The sequence below is a fragment of the Ochotona princeps genome, chromosome 13 (genome assembly GCF_030435755.1).
Source record: "Ochotona princeps isolate mOchPri1 chromosome 13, mOchPri1.hap1, whole genome shotgun sequence".
NCBI classification, from domain to species: domain Eukaryota; kingdom Metazoa; phylum Chordata; class Mammalia; order Lagomorpha; family Ochotonidae; genus Ochotona; species Ochotona princeps.
The window spans coordinates 45,377,867-45,389,996 of record NC_080844.1 but is presented as its reverse complement, the minus strand read 5'-3'; the positions used below and the strand labels follow the sequence as shown (position 1 = coordinate 45,389,996).

General features: G+C 48.3%; 1 protein-coding gene across 9 annotated transcripts in view; it reads left to right on the top strand.

The window, feature by feature from the left end:
- The window catches only part of CPN1 (carboxypeptidase N subunit 1), a 71,421-nt gene extending 60,733 nt beyond the window's left edge, over positions 1-10,688 (top strand). For 7 of the 9 annotated variants that reach the window (XM_058671177.1, XM_058671181.1, XM_058671180.1 and 4 more), the window contains 2 exons: positions 2,368-2,486; positions 6,716-8,217. In XM_058671177.1, the coding sequence (XP_058527160.1) occupies positions 2,368-2,486; positions 6,716-6,865 (269 nt within the window). In that variant the 3' untranslated portion in view covers positions 6,866-8,217. Of the gene's footprint in view, positions 1-2,367; positions 2,487-6,715; positions 8,218-10,538 lie in introns of those variants that run through there. The other 2 variants (XM_058671183.1, XM_058671184.1) reach the window with 2 other exon arrangements.
- Positions 10,689-12,130: the final 1,442 nt, after the last annotated feature.

Genomic DNA, 12,130 nt, shown 5'->3' with positions numbered 1-12,130 from the left:
ACTGCCAACACATGGCTGGGATAGTTGATCGATTTGCTCTGTCTTCTGTTGTGGTGCCAGGTATCCTCTGCAGGTTCCGATAAACTCCAGCTCCATGTGCAGCTGGTTATGCTGTCCACTGTTCCATCTGAGCCTCTGAGGAGGCTCGGCTCTGGCACTTGCACTCTAAGTCATGGGCATCTTAACCCCTGGGTAAATGATCATTTCTGTTTCATGATCTTGAAGATGATCCCAGCACATCATCAACCAAAGATTAATTCAAGGGAAGAGTGATTTTCTAAAAGAGGAATCCTGTGGCTTTATAGTCAGGCTTTAGACACCCAGAATCCTCCAGCCCAATGACTGATTCCAGGAGTCTGTAGAGAGCCAACCTTAGGCACCGTACAAGCTTGCTAGATATGTATATATAAGTGTAAAGGAATTTTCATTTACATCGAGAGAGAGAGAGATACTCCTTCTGTTGGTTGACTCCCCAAACTTCCCCATAGTCAAGGCTAGACCAAAGCCAAAGCCAAGGATTCCAAAATCCAGGTCTTCTCCATAGCTGCTAGGGTTCCAAGCACTTGGCTCCCTAACCACAACATCAGGAAACTGAGTTGGAAGTAGAGTAGCTGGGATGAATGTCCCAAGCAGCGGCTTAACCCATTGTGCCATAACTCCTGATTGCTAGAGTCTTACACCCTATTTAAGCAGAGGTGAGGACTATCTGTGAAACATTTAGCCAGTCAATGAGTGTTGAATACTAATTTCACCAAAAAGTGCCCATTTCTCACATCCATTATCTAAATGAAGAATTAATTCATTTCACTAGTGAAAACAACCCTTGCTAACATTCATTATGCTACTCAGCAAAGCAACTAGCATGAATTAGGGATAAGGGGAGTGAAGCCCCCGCAGGCCCTGATCGCGAGTGAACCCTTTGTAACCAACATATGCATGAAAGAGCACCACCTTTGCTAACATGTATAAATAAAGTCAGGCGTATAATAGGAGGCAAGAAAAAAGACTTTGCTTTTTCTCTTATTCATTGTTATGCTCTTAAAAATTAAGATTTTTTTTTAAAGATTTATTTGTTTTTATTGGGAACTCGGATATACAGAGAGGAGGAGAGACAGAGAGGAAGATCTTCCACCCGATGATTCACTCCCCAAGTGGCCACAATGGCTGGAGCTAAGCTAAACCAAAGCCAGGAGCCAGAAGCTTCTTCCAGGTCTCCTACACGGGTGTAGGGTTCCAAGGCTTTGGGCCGTCCTCAACTGCTTTCCCAGGCCACAAGCAGGGAGCTGGATGGGAAGTGGAGCAGTCAGTACACGAACATGCACCCATATGGGATCTTGGCACATTCAAGGTGAGGACTTTAGCTGCTAGGCTACCATGCCAGGCCCAAGATTTTATTAGTTTGAAAGGCAAAGTGACAGAGGGAAGGAGAAAGGAAGAGAGAAATTCATTCTCTGGGTTCACTCCCCAAATGGCTGCACTGGTTGGGACTGAGTCAGGCTGACGCCAGATTCCTGAACCCCATCCAGACCTCCCACGTAAGTGGCCAGGGACCTGAGAACTTGAGCCATCTTCTGTGGCTTCTCCAGGCACATTAGCAGGAAGCTGGATGGAAAGGGGAGTGCTTGGGACTTGCATGAGTGCTCCGATATGGGATGGCAGCATCAAAATCAGTGGGTCAGCCTACTGTGCCACAATGCTGGCTTCCAGCAACTTCTTTAAAGGTTTATTTGAAAAGCAAAGAGTAGGCAGAGAGACAGAAGTCTTCCATCTGCCTGGCACTCCCCCAATGATCTCAGTCACTGGGCCAGGCCGAATCCAGGAAGCTGGAACTGAAGTGGAATTGCAATGTTGGTATTGTGGCACACCAGGTTAAGCCCCCACCTGTGGCACCAGTATCCCATGTTGGAATGCCAGTTCAAGTACTAGCTGCTTTGCTTTTGATCTGTCACCCTGCTAAAGTGCCTGAGAAGACAATGAACATGACCTAAGGACTTGGGACCCTGTTATGCACATGCAAGAGAAAGAGAAAATCCTTGGCTGCTGGCTTTGGCCTAGTCTACCTTAGTGTTTTGGCCATCTGTGAACCAGTGGATAGGAGACATTTCTCCTTCTGTCTATATCTCCCCTGTTTTTCTATCACTCTGCCTTTCAAATATATAAATACCATGTAATAATATAATAATTATGATATAATTATAATATGATATAATATAATATAAATTAAAAAGCTTAATTGTCAAGAATTTTAGTTGGCCCTTGGGTATGGATTGTGGGAGTCCCAAACAGTGGCTTAACTTGCTATGCCAGCCACGGCTATGATCCCTGTTGGGCAGATTTTTAATCAGCAGCCATCCTTGTGACTTTTAGGTAAGCACGGGGATTACTTCCGCCTGCTGCTTCCAGGTACTTACGCCGTGACTGCCAGAGCGCCTGGGTTTGATCCACAGACAACAACTGTGACTGTGGGTCCCGCAGAACCAGAAGTGGTGAGTAGGGCGGACCTTTACAGAAACTGCAACAAGCAGCTGCGCAAAGTCTTAAACAACTGGTGCTTGGTTCTGCCATTTGTGACTTTCTGCTTCATGTTTTAAAAAGTTCACTGCTTTCTTAAGTTTTCTTCTGCTACTATCTTACTATTCCTTCATCACTTCTGGTTGCCTCTTCTTAATATATATTATATATGTCTATATATATTATTCATTAATTTTTATTAGAAAGGCAGATTTACAGAGTGGAGGAAAGACAGAAAGATCTTCTGTCCATTGCTTCACACTCCAAGTGGCTACAATGGCCAGTGTGGAGCCAATCCGAAGCCAGGAACCAGAAGCTTCTTCCAGATCTCCCACATGGGTGCAGGGTCCCAATGCTTTGGGATATCCTGCCTGCTTTCCCAGGCCACAAGCAGGGAGCTGGAAGGGAAAAGAAACAGCCAGGACATGAGCCGATACCCATATTGGATTCCAGCACGTGAAAAGCAAGGATTTAGCCACTGGGCAATCATGCTGGGACCTTAGTATTTATTGTATTTATTTGAACGGCAGAGTGACACAAAAGGAGGGAGAGATACAGAGAGATCTTGCATCCACTGGTTTATTCCCCAAATTACCACAATGTTGAAGGTGGGTGGGCCAGGCCAAAGCCAGGAGCCAGGAACACCATCTGGGTCTCCCATGCCAGTGGTAGAGTGTGGATTAGGCGTAAAGAGGAAAGAAAGGGACCACTACAATTTCAGCATCATAATGGACAAATGCAAGAAAGCTGTCCCCTTTATACAGAAACCCTCATAAGGTCTGGCACAGACTTTTGACGTCATGGTCAAGTGGGTGTATCCAAGAATAACTCTGCTGTTTGTTTCACCTAAAAACTCTCAATAGAAGTTCCTACTACAATTCTTATTCTACAACTCAATCTTGAATCAGTTAAGGGAGTGTATCACAAAGAAAAGGAGAACCTAAAGATCAATAAAAGAATGAAACCCTAAACACAGATCCCTTGATTAGCATCAGGTTGATGGGGAGAGGCAAGACAGTGTGAATAATAAAAGGTCCTTTTGCAAGACATTATTAACCTCCAAGCTCACATTGATAGTAAAAAAACAATTCCTCAGCAGCAAACAATGCCTGAATGGATTAGAATTCTTCCACAGGTGGTCCGGTGTCCATGCAAAGGGAGGTGGAGCTGCATTCAGGTGGTTGTAGAGTCTGCCAGGCCCTGCCATGCAGTGGGAAATCCCTTGCAGCCCTACCTGCAATGGAACAATACTCTTCATACCTTCGTGTCCCCCCACATCCACTGCACGGACCCCAGCAATAGGGATATGGGTCTTCGAAGCCAATGATAGGGGACCACGTGTTTGGGCCATCTTCTGTTGCCTTCCCAGGCTCATTAGCACAAAGTTGAATGGGAAGCAGACCAACCAGCACTCTGATATAGGATGCTGGCATCACAGACAGCAGCTAACCTACTGCACCACAGTGTTGGCCCCTGGCTCTGCCTCCTCCTTCTATTTGACTTGGCATACTGACTAAAAGCTCTGTTTCTACAATGAGCTTATTTGCCCATAGAACCCATTCAAATTTCCTGATCTCTGAAGACGATTTTTTTTCCTATGAAAATTAGTACCAGAAGTGCCTCCTTCATAAGCAGATGAAGTGAGAAAGCGTATAAAAAGAATTTAGTACAGTGAGGGCCACAGAGAAAAGGCTAAGTACATGTTCCATCGTCTCCGAACCCTTTGCTGCCTTCCCATGGAGCTTTCCGGTGACATTCTCTAGTGCTGAGAGCAAGGACTACCACCAGATGGCGCTCGCACAGCCTCCTGAGGCCCCCCAGGCCCAGGCTGTCACGCCTTCCCCTGGCTGCTGCTGCTGCAGCTGCTCAACTCAGCAGTATCTCAGTTCTGCCCTGACAGGATGAGAAGCAGTGTCCACGATGTGCAGGCAGCTCTCTTCAATTTGGGCCCCATTCGATTAGAGTCTCCGCGTTCAGAAGTCATGAACACTAATCCTCAAATTCATCGAATGAGGAAAAAGCCTCGAGGCAACCCTGTCTAAGGAGCTTCCACCTATAAACCTGTGTCCTGCCAGCACTCCTCACTCTGTCCCCTGCGTTCTCCAAGCAGCCCTAAAGCTGAGTAGACTCTCCTGCTCTCTTTCCCATAACAGGCCAAATCCCTTATCTTTCCCAAGACAGTGATAGTACTGTATATCCGACACTGAACGGAAGCTGTCAGAATTAGCTCTTAATTGTGACAAGGTAGATATGTAAGAACCCCCACTTCAGACTATAGAAACTAAATTTCATAGAGATGATGAGAAACTTGTACAGCTTCACACAGTGGGGGAAATAAAAGCAGTGTGGGAGCCAGGACTCTAAGCCAGGTCTGCCCCATGCTGCCTCCCTAGCCAGCATGTTAAGGGCGCCATGCTCTGCATCCAACCTAGTTTGCAATCCCTATGTTAACTCTAAAATCAGAGCAGAGTTGTGCCCTTTGAGGGTTCTTCTGAAACATCTGGATCATTCCCTCTCTTATTCCTTCAGTCTGTCTGCTGTCATCTCCATCAGGGATAAATCGCTGCTACTTGCAGCTGTAGGAAGCAAAGAACGACTTTTCCATTGCAGCCTGTTTGCTGATCCTGACTTTGCAGCCCATGACCCCTTTCTGGTTCCCTTTATTCTTGTTATATGCCAAAAATCAGATGGCCATCAGGCAGCCACATACATACAAGGGGTCTTCCCAAAGTTCATGGAAAATACTTGAAAAGGATACATGTGGATTTCATGATGTTTTGCACCAAAGCATACCTATCCTTTCATTCTGTCTTCCACCCTCTTTCTGAGGGCAGATCTATTCAGTGACACATACAAACAACAGCACATCCTCTTGAGGAACACGCTGTGTTTCAAAGCATTTCACCCCTTCTCCACATACCCTGCAAAGAAAGGCACACCGCCTGTCAGTATGCCACATAGAATTCAGAATTGGGACAACCTGCCATTCAGACACTATTGCCAGATAGGAAGGGACGGAGAACTGTGACTGCCCACAGTGGAGTCTGCACCCCGCCCACTTGGGAACAGAGACCCTTGTGGCTGGGGTGGGAAGACGGCTCCTTCCTGTCCCAGTCCCAGGAAGCCACCTTAACACGTCCTGGAGACCCACAGTGTTCCCTCAGCAGCTTTCCTTGGCCTGTTTGTTCCTCTTTCTACCTTTCCTGGATTTCTGTGTTACTGCTGGGAAGTGGAAAATTGTATCGTTGGCTTGGATCTCCCTCCCAGCATTGGCTGTGGCCTTTTGTGGAGGGGCTTCCCACCCCACCCCCCCACATACCATGTTTTCTTTCTACCAGCTGGTTCCTGCTGCAAGTTGTTCTGAGAGCTAGCAAGTCAGGCTTGGCACTCCCGCTGCAGGCACAGCTGGGGCAAATCTAACAGCCTACACCTACCCTCTGCTTACCATGGCCAGAGGAGAGGCTGCAATAACGCAGGGCTTGGAGGGACACAGAAGGACTACAGCCTCAGGGTCACAGACTCTATCAGCTTCACCATCTCTGTGGCAACAAGCAAGGCAAAGGCTTAGCCCTGAAGGCCGAAGCCACCTGAGCCACCCACTGGCATGCCTGAGCACCAGCCCTGTGGCTGCAGACGGCAATGAAGGAGTTATTATGGTCATGTCAATCCTAGCTCTTTGCCTGAGCAGCAAGATTGGAGGAAAAGCCATGGCTCACGCTGTAGGTATCATGTTTTCATAATACTGAGACTCTACTAGTGCTTATACCTACAGTCTTGTAACATGTAAATAGCAAAAAGCTGGAGTCACGATTACAGCTGAAGGACTATAGGAGGCAAGAAGGATGGAAGGAGGGAGGGAAAATGGGAAGACCTATACCTACAAAACTGTACAATGGAAAATAAGAAAATGAATGAATGAAGGAAGGAAGGAAGGAAGTACGCCTGAGGGAGAAAGAAGTGGCATGCTGTTCACGTGAGCCCACCCTCCGTGTGGCCAGCAGATGGCGGTGCACTGCCCCTGGGCACTATTAGCATCCACGTTCTACCATTGCCGACTAGCAGCCAACACGCCTTTGTGACCCACTGGTGCTGCTCTGGATTTGTGCAGCGAAAATCCTCCTGCACCCCGTGCCCTCGCCTCCCTGGGGGCCGTGGTCAAGCAGAGTCCAGCCTGGCCTCCTAGCTTCTCCTTGTTCCCTTCCAGGTTAACTTCCAGCTCAAGAGAAGCATCTCTCAAGCAAGCTCCTTGAGGAGAGCTCCAAGTGGAGGCCAGCGAGGCCGAGTGAAAGCGCAGCCACGCCTGGCCAGAAGGAAGGAGGTGGAGGGGAAGCTGCCGCGGAGAGGCCCCGCCTGAGCCTCGCAGAGCCTGCCCGCTGCGCTTGGAGCGGATGAAACTCACTTCCTGTGTGATTGTCCAGGACATATTTAAGTCTGAGTATAAGCTATCCAAACACTGTGGAACAGTCAGTCTCTGGACATCCCAGGGCTGAGGCCTCCCTAGGCCATCATTAAAGGAATCAGTGTCCACCGGAAACAGATACCATAGTGTTGTGGGAGGGAGACCCCATCCTGGGAGTCAGCTTTAGGATCCGTGCCTGCTGGCGCAGGTTATATGCAGGGACTGGTTCTGCCTTCAGACCTAGCGCGGAGCTTACAACATCACAGTGCTCAGTGAAGACAAGATGTTGGCTGCGGTGCCAAGGTGATCCATCCTCCATGCCAGGAGCAAAACCCATTTTTCTGGAATCCCAGGGGACCATTTAGCAAAGGCCAATAGTTTCTCAATAAGAGGAGGATTTGACAGGCAAACTCACAGCCCCATTGCCACTCATCCCTATTTGTAGGCACTGTAGACAATATGCACCTTCTAAAGCATTTTCTGAATGGGCAAGCATAATGCAGATGCCCGGAGGGTGGCTCTGGTTCAGTTCTGGGCCCAGTATTCTGCACTGAGTTCCCAGGAACATCTGGTTTGTGCCACAAGCGTTACTAAGCAGATTGGATATTACTCAAGGTTGTGAAGTGTGTGTGGTTTTTCATTGCACAGGTCACAGCACACGTGCTCAAAGATTCTCACCAGATGTGAGGGGACCTCCTAAGACCCTGTCGCCATAGCTGGGTGGGGCCTGTCTCTCATGCACTCCCATGCAGAGCTTACAGCCGGTTAGACCAGGCAGGTTTCAGTTTCCTGCATCAGGGCAGCTCCTCTAAATGATAATTCCCACTCCCAGCAGAAAAGCAGGGGTGTTGGTGCTACAGGTGTTCAGAGTTAGGACGGACACATTGTTTATATCTTGGTTTTCTGAATGGGCTCTCAATCCTTGGTCAAAAGGAGCACAGAAGGAAAAGTGAGTTCTCTCCTTAGGATAAAAGACTCATCCTTTCTTTAGATGTGTATTTTCCTCTTTCATCTCAGTTTTCATTTCAGGCCCCTCTGGCTGGGCTTCTTGTCCTAGGGAGGCAGCTACTTGACAGGGCTCTGTTCAACACCAGTGGAGCTTAGAAACTTGATCTGTGAGATTACCACATGCACCTAGGCTCTTCCAGACTGAATTTATCTTGCTTTAGGGACCCTTGGTTACAAGGTGACTTGTACCAAGAGCCGATGTGTCTAAAACATGGTCTAAGCGCTTCCCCTGGCATAGCCACAGAATTTCACTCAGTCATGCAAGGAGTGGGAATGAGCGCTGGCTGGCTGGCTGTAGCAGCACTGAAACACAGCCCATGATCTTCATGCAGTGCAGCCTGAACGTGGCTGGGAAACCAATCATGCCAGCCGTACTGCACTGTAGTAACCGCTGGGATTCCATAGACATGGGTGGGGGCCAGGGGCCAGCCTGCCACAATTTGAGGAAAGTCAGGAAAAGGACCCCAAAGCTAGTAGAATCTAAAGTGAAAATTCTGAGTCAGATAAAGAAGCCCTGGCCAGGTGGGAGGACAGTATACCTCCTGACACCAGTGCAGGAACAGAGGGCTTGTTCAAGGGAACTGTAATAAGACTCCATGCAGTGAGAGCCTAGAGAGGTGCTGAAAGCCAAGGCCCTGGGTAGACAGGCGGAAAGGGGTCACGAGGGACCGATGCCTGGAGGGCCCCGGCCTTGAGCTTGAAAAACAGCTAGAAGCCATTGATGGGCTCTGCCAGGGGCTGCGCTGCAGAATCTGATTAAGGTTGATGGTTTAGGTGGTTGTATAGACTGCTAAGAAGAAAAGGCAGGCTCTGGCTGTGATCATGTGAAAAGTCACCACACGCTGAGCAAGCCTGTTGCTATGGGCTGCAGAGGGTTTGAGCCTGTCCCCACAGGTTTCTGTGCTGGAAGCCTGGTCCCTCCCCTCTGTGGTGGTGCTGATGTGGAGTCGCTAAGAGGTGGCGCCTGGTGTAAGGTAATTAGGTCACGGGGCACCACCCTGGGAAGGGATTAGAGTTGATCTCATGGAGTGAGTTGTGCTCCTGAGAGCCAACAGTGACCAGACCAGGCCACTGGCTCACGCGGCCCCTTTTGCACATGGCCGATGCCCTTTGTGTTTCTTCATCAGGTTGTGACACCAGGACACCAGTGCCTAGCGACATGGCTCTCCAATCAGTAGACTCCTAAGCCAAGTAATCCCCTCCAGGTGACCCAGCCTTCAATGTTGGGCTAAAACAGAACAAGACAGACCTGGAGAGATGTGAAGTCAGAACTCATGGTGGGGAGAGAGTGGCAGAGCTGAAAGGATCACAAAGCAGGCCCAGGTTGCCTGACTGGCACCCTTCTAGTTCATGTCTAGAATGTCTTTTTTTTTTTTTTTTTTTTTTAAGATTTATTTTCATTACAAAGTCAGATATACTGAGAGGAGGAGAGATAGAGAGGAAGTGGAGCTGCCGGGACTAGAACCAGCGGCCATATGGGATCAAGGCGAGGACCTTAGCCACTAGGCCACACCGCCGAACCCTAGAATGTCTTTTTAAAGAGGAAGTCTTGGGCCTGGCGGCATGGCCTAGCAGCTAAAGTCCTCGCCTTGAACATGCCCGGGATCCCATATGGGCGCCGGTTCTAATCCCGGCTGCTCCACTTCCCATCTAGCTCCCTGCTTGGGGCCTGGGAAAGCAGTCAAGGACGGCCCAATGCCTTGGGACCCTGCCACCTGTGTGGGAGACCCAGAAGAGTTCCTGGTTCCTGGCTTCGGATCGATGCAGTACTGGCCGTTGCGGCTCACTTGGGGAGTGAATCATCAGATGGAAGATCTTCCTTTCTGTATCTCCTCCTCTCTGTATATCTGACTTTGTAATAAAAATGAATAAATCTTTAAAGAGGAAGTCTTCCATACACAGTATCAGACTTTGTAGGTGGTATTTCCTGAAAGGGTAAAACACTGCAGGTAAGGGCCTGGGTTTTGTACTCAGACCTAGGTTTTTAGGTTTTTTTATATATTAAAAAAGATTTATTTAGCTAGGCAGTATGACAGAGGGGGAGAGAGAAGAGATCTTTCATCTGCTGGATCACTCTCCAAGGGGCTACAACAGCCAGGGCTGGGCCTGGCCGAAGCCAGGAGTTAGAGCCTCATCTGAATCTCCCACGTGGGTAGCCCAGGCTCAAGCGCTTGGACCATGTTTTGCTGCTTTCCCAGGTACATCAGCAGTGAGCTGGATTGGAAGTGGAGCAGCTGAGACTCGAACCTGTGCTCTGATAAAAATGCTGTTGTTGCAAGCAGCAGCTTAACCCATTGTACCACATTGCTGGCCCCTAGACCTGGGTTTTAATCCTAGGTGTGCTTCTTACTTCTGGTATGTACTTGAGGAAATAACTCATCTTCTGCAAGTTGTAGTTCCTCATCTGAAAAAGAGGGGAAAAGGACATGTACTTCCTCGGGAGTCTGTTGGAGATTACAAGTGATGCGCTCAGAAGACCAGCAGGCGGGGAAGGCTGCAGGCGGGTTGGCTGGCAGCGGGGGAGTCCCACAGAGTGTTCCTGAAGGCTGCGCCCAGCCCACCTGCCTCATTTGTCACCCTAGCGACTACAAGGGCCTTCATTAGCTCCTTCCTCTTCCAGTGCATGTCCTTCCAGCTGGAAGACTTCACACAGCTGTGACTCTCACCTCACTGCCAGAGAATGTGCAGCTACCAGACGGTGTGTTACCAAATGACCTTGGCACCTGCTCCTGGTTCCTACAAGTGACTTTCAGCTGCTGTAAGTGTGACTAGCCTGTCTTTATATGCTCAGCCCTTATAACCATGCCTAGTATACACACACACACACACACACACACAGAGTCTATGTGTTTGCCGAGTGAATGAAATTCAAAACTGTGTTCACATTTCTTTCTCTTCCTCTTTCATGACTTTCTTTAATATAGTATTAGTGGGCTTGAGCATTTTTGTAAACTAAAAACCATGGTAGCATTTTTAAGTGAATCCCAATAACTATTCCCCTTATGTAAAACCTTTCCTTGCATGTGGGTAGGGTTTTGTAGATGTGAAGAGATACCATTTCTGTGACTGTTACATTGTGTGGCCAAAGGATCTTGCAGGTATCACCAAGGTCGCAAATCAGTCCATTCTGATTTGTTTTGGTTGAAATTCTGAACAGTTGTTTTAGTTGGGCCTGACCTGATCAAGTGAGTCCTTTATAACGCAAGTGGGCATTTTCTCTGGCTGGCTTCTGAGGAAGAGAGCTAGGCTGAGAGCTGCCTGTGCGGAACAGTGGCCACTAGGAACTGAGGAAGGTCCCCAGCCAACAGACAGTGAGAAAGCGGCAGCTGGAAGGCAAAGGATTGTGCCAATAACCTGAATGAGCCTGGGCCAAGGCACTGAATGTGGCCTTGAGATCTGAGCAGAGGCTCCAGCCAAAACACGCCCAGGCTCCGAAAAGACAGGAATCGTAATCCAGCTCTTTGTGCATTTTCAAACCTCTAAATGGATTTGCTAATTTGCTACATGGTGATGAAATACTATAGCCTACCTCAAGTTGTTAGTAAATTAGGTAGAATATAAATAAATTAAGCAGAAATAACCAATTGTTATCACCACATGGAGTAGTACAGCTGTCACATTCCTGTCTTGAGTGAACCTATGTAAAATAGAACACAGAGAAAAAAAACTGAAGTTTACATGACGCTTTAGGAAAGAAGGAAGGTGTAGTCAACGTGACCAAGCCGGGGACTGTGACATCTCTCTAAAAGCAGGTGTCTGGCAGCAGGGACTTCAGGCTTTGAACGACTTGTTCTCTGCCTCTAAGGGTTCTGATTATTTGTACCAGATTGCTTGTTGTAGTCTGGTAGACATACAGCACTGACACAAATGAAGAAGCAAGAGAAAACATGAAGAGGATGCGAGTTTGTGTGGAGGCAAATGAGGACTCTTCCCACTTCCCCCAACTGCTTGTCACACCTCAGTTCCTTCCACCCTGCTCCAAGACACTTTGGAGAAACAGTGGCACAGGAGCCCTTCTGAATAGCCACGCCCAGCTTGCCAAAACTTGGAAATGTTTTCTCCATCAGTAAAGTCCCAATACAATGATGTAAGATTTGTTTCTGTTCAAGATGCAGAGTAGGAGTTCAGAGAGTGGCACTGTGTCCTCTGGAGAGAGATGTCTACTCTGTGTCTCCTGGCCCAGCGCTTCAGAAATCCTGGTAACTTTCGGAG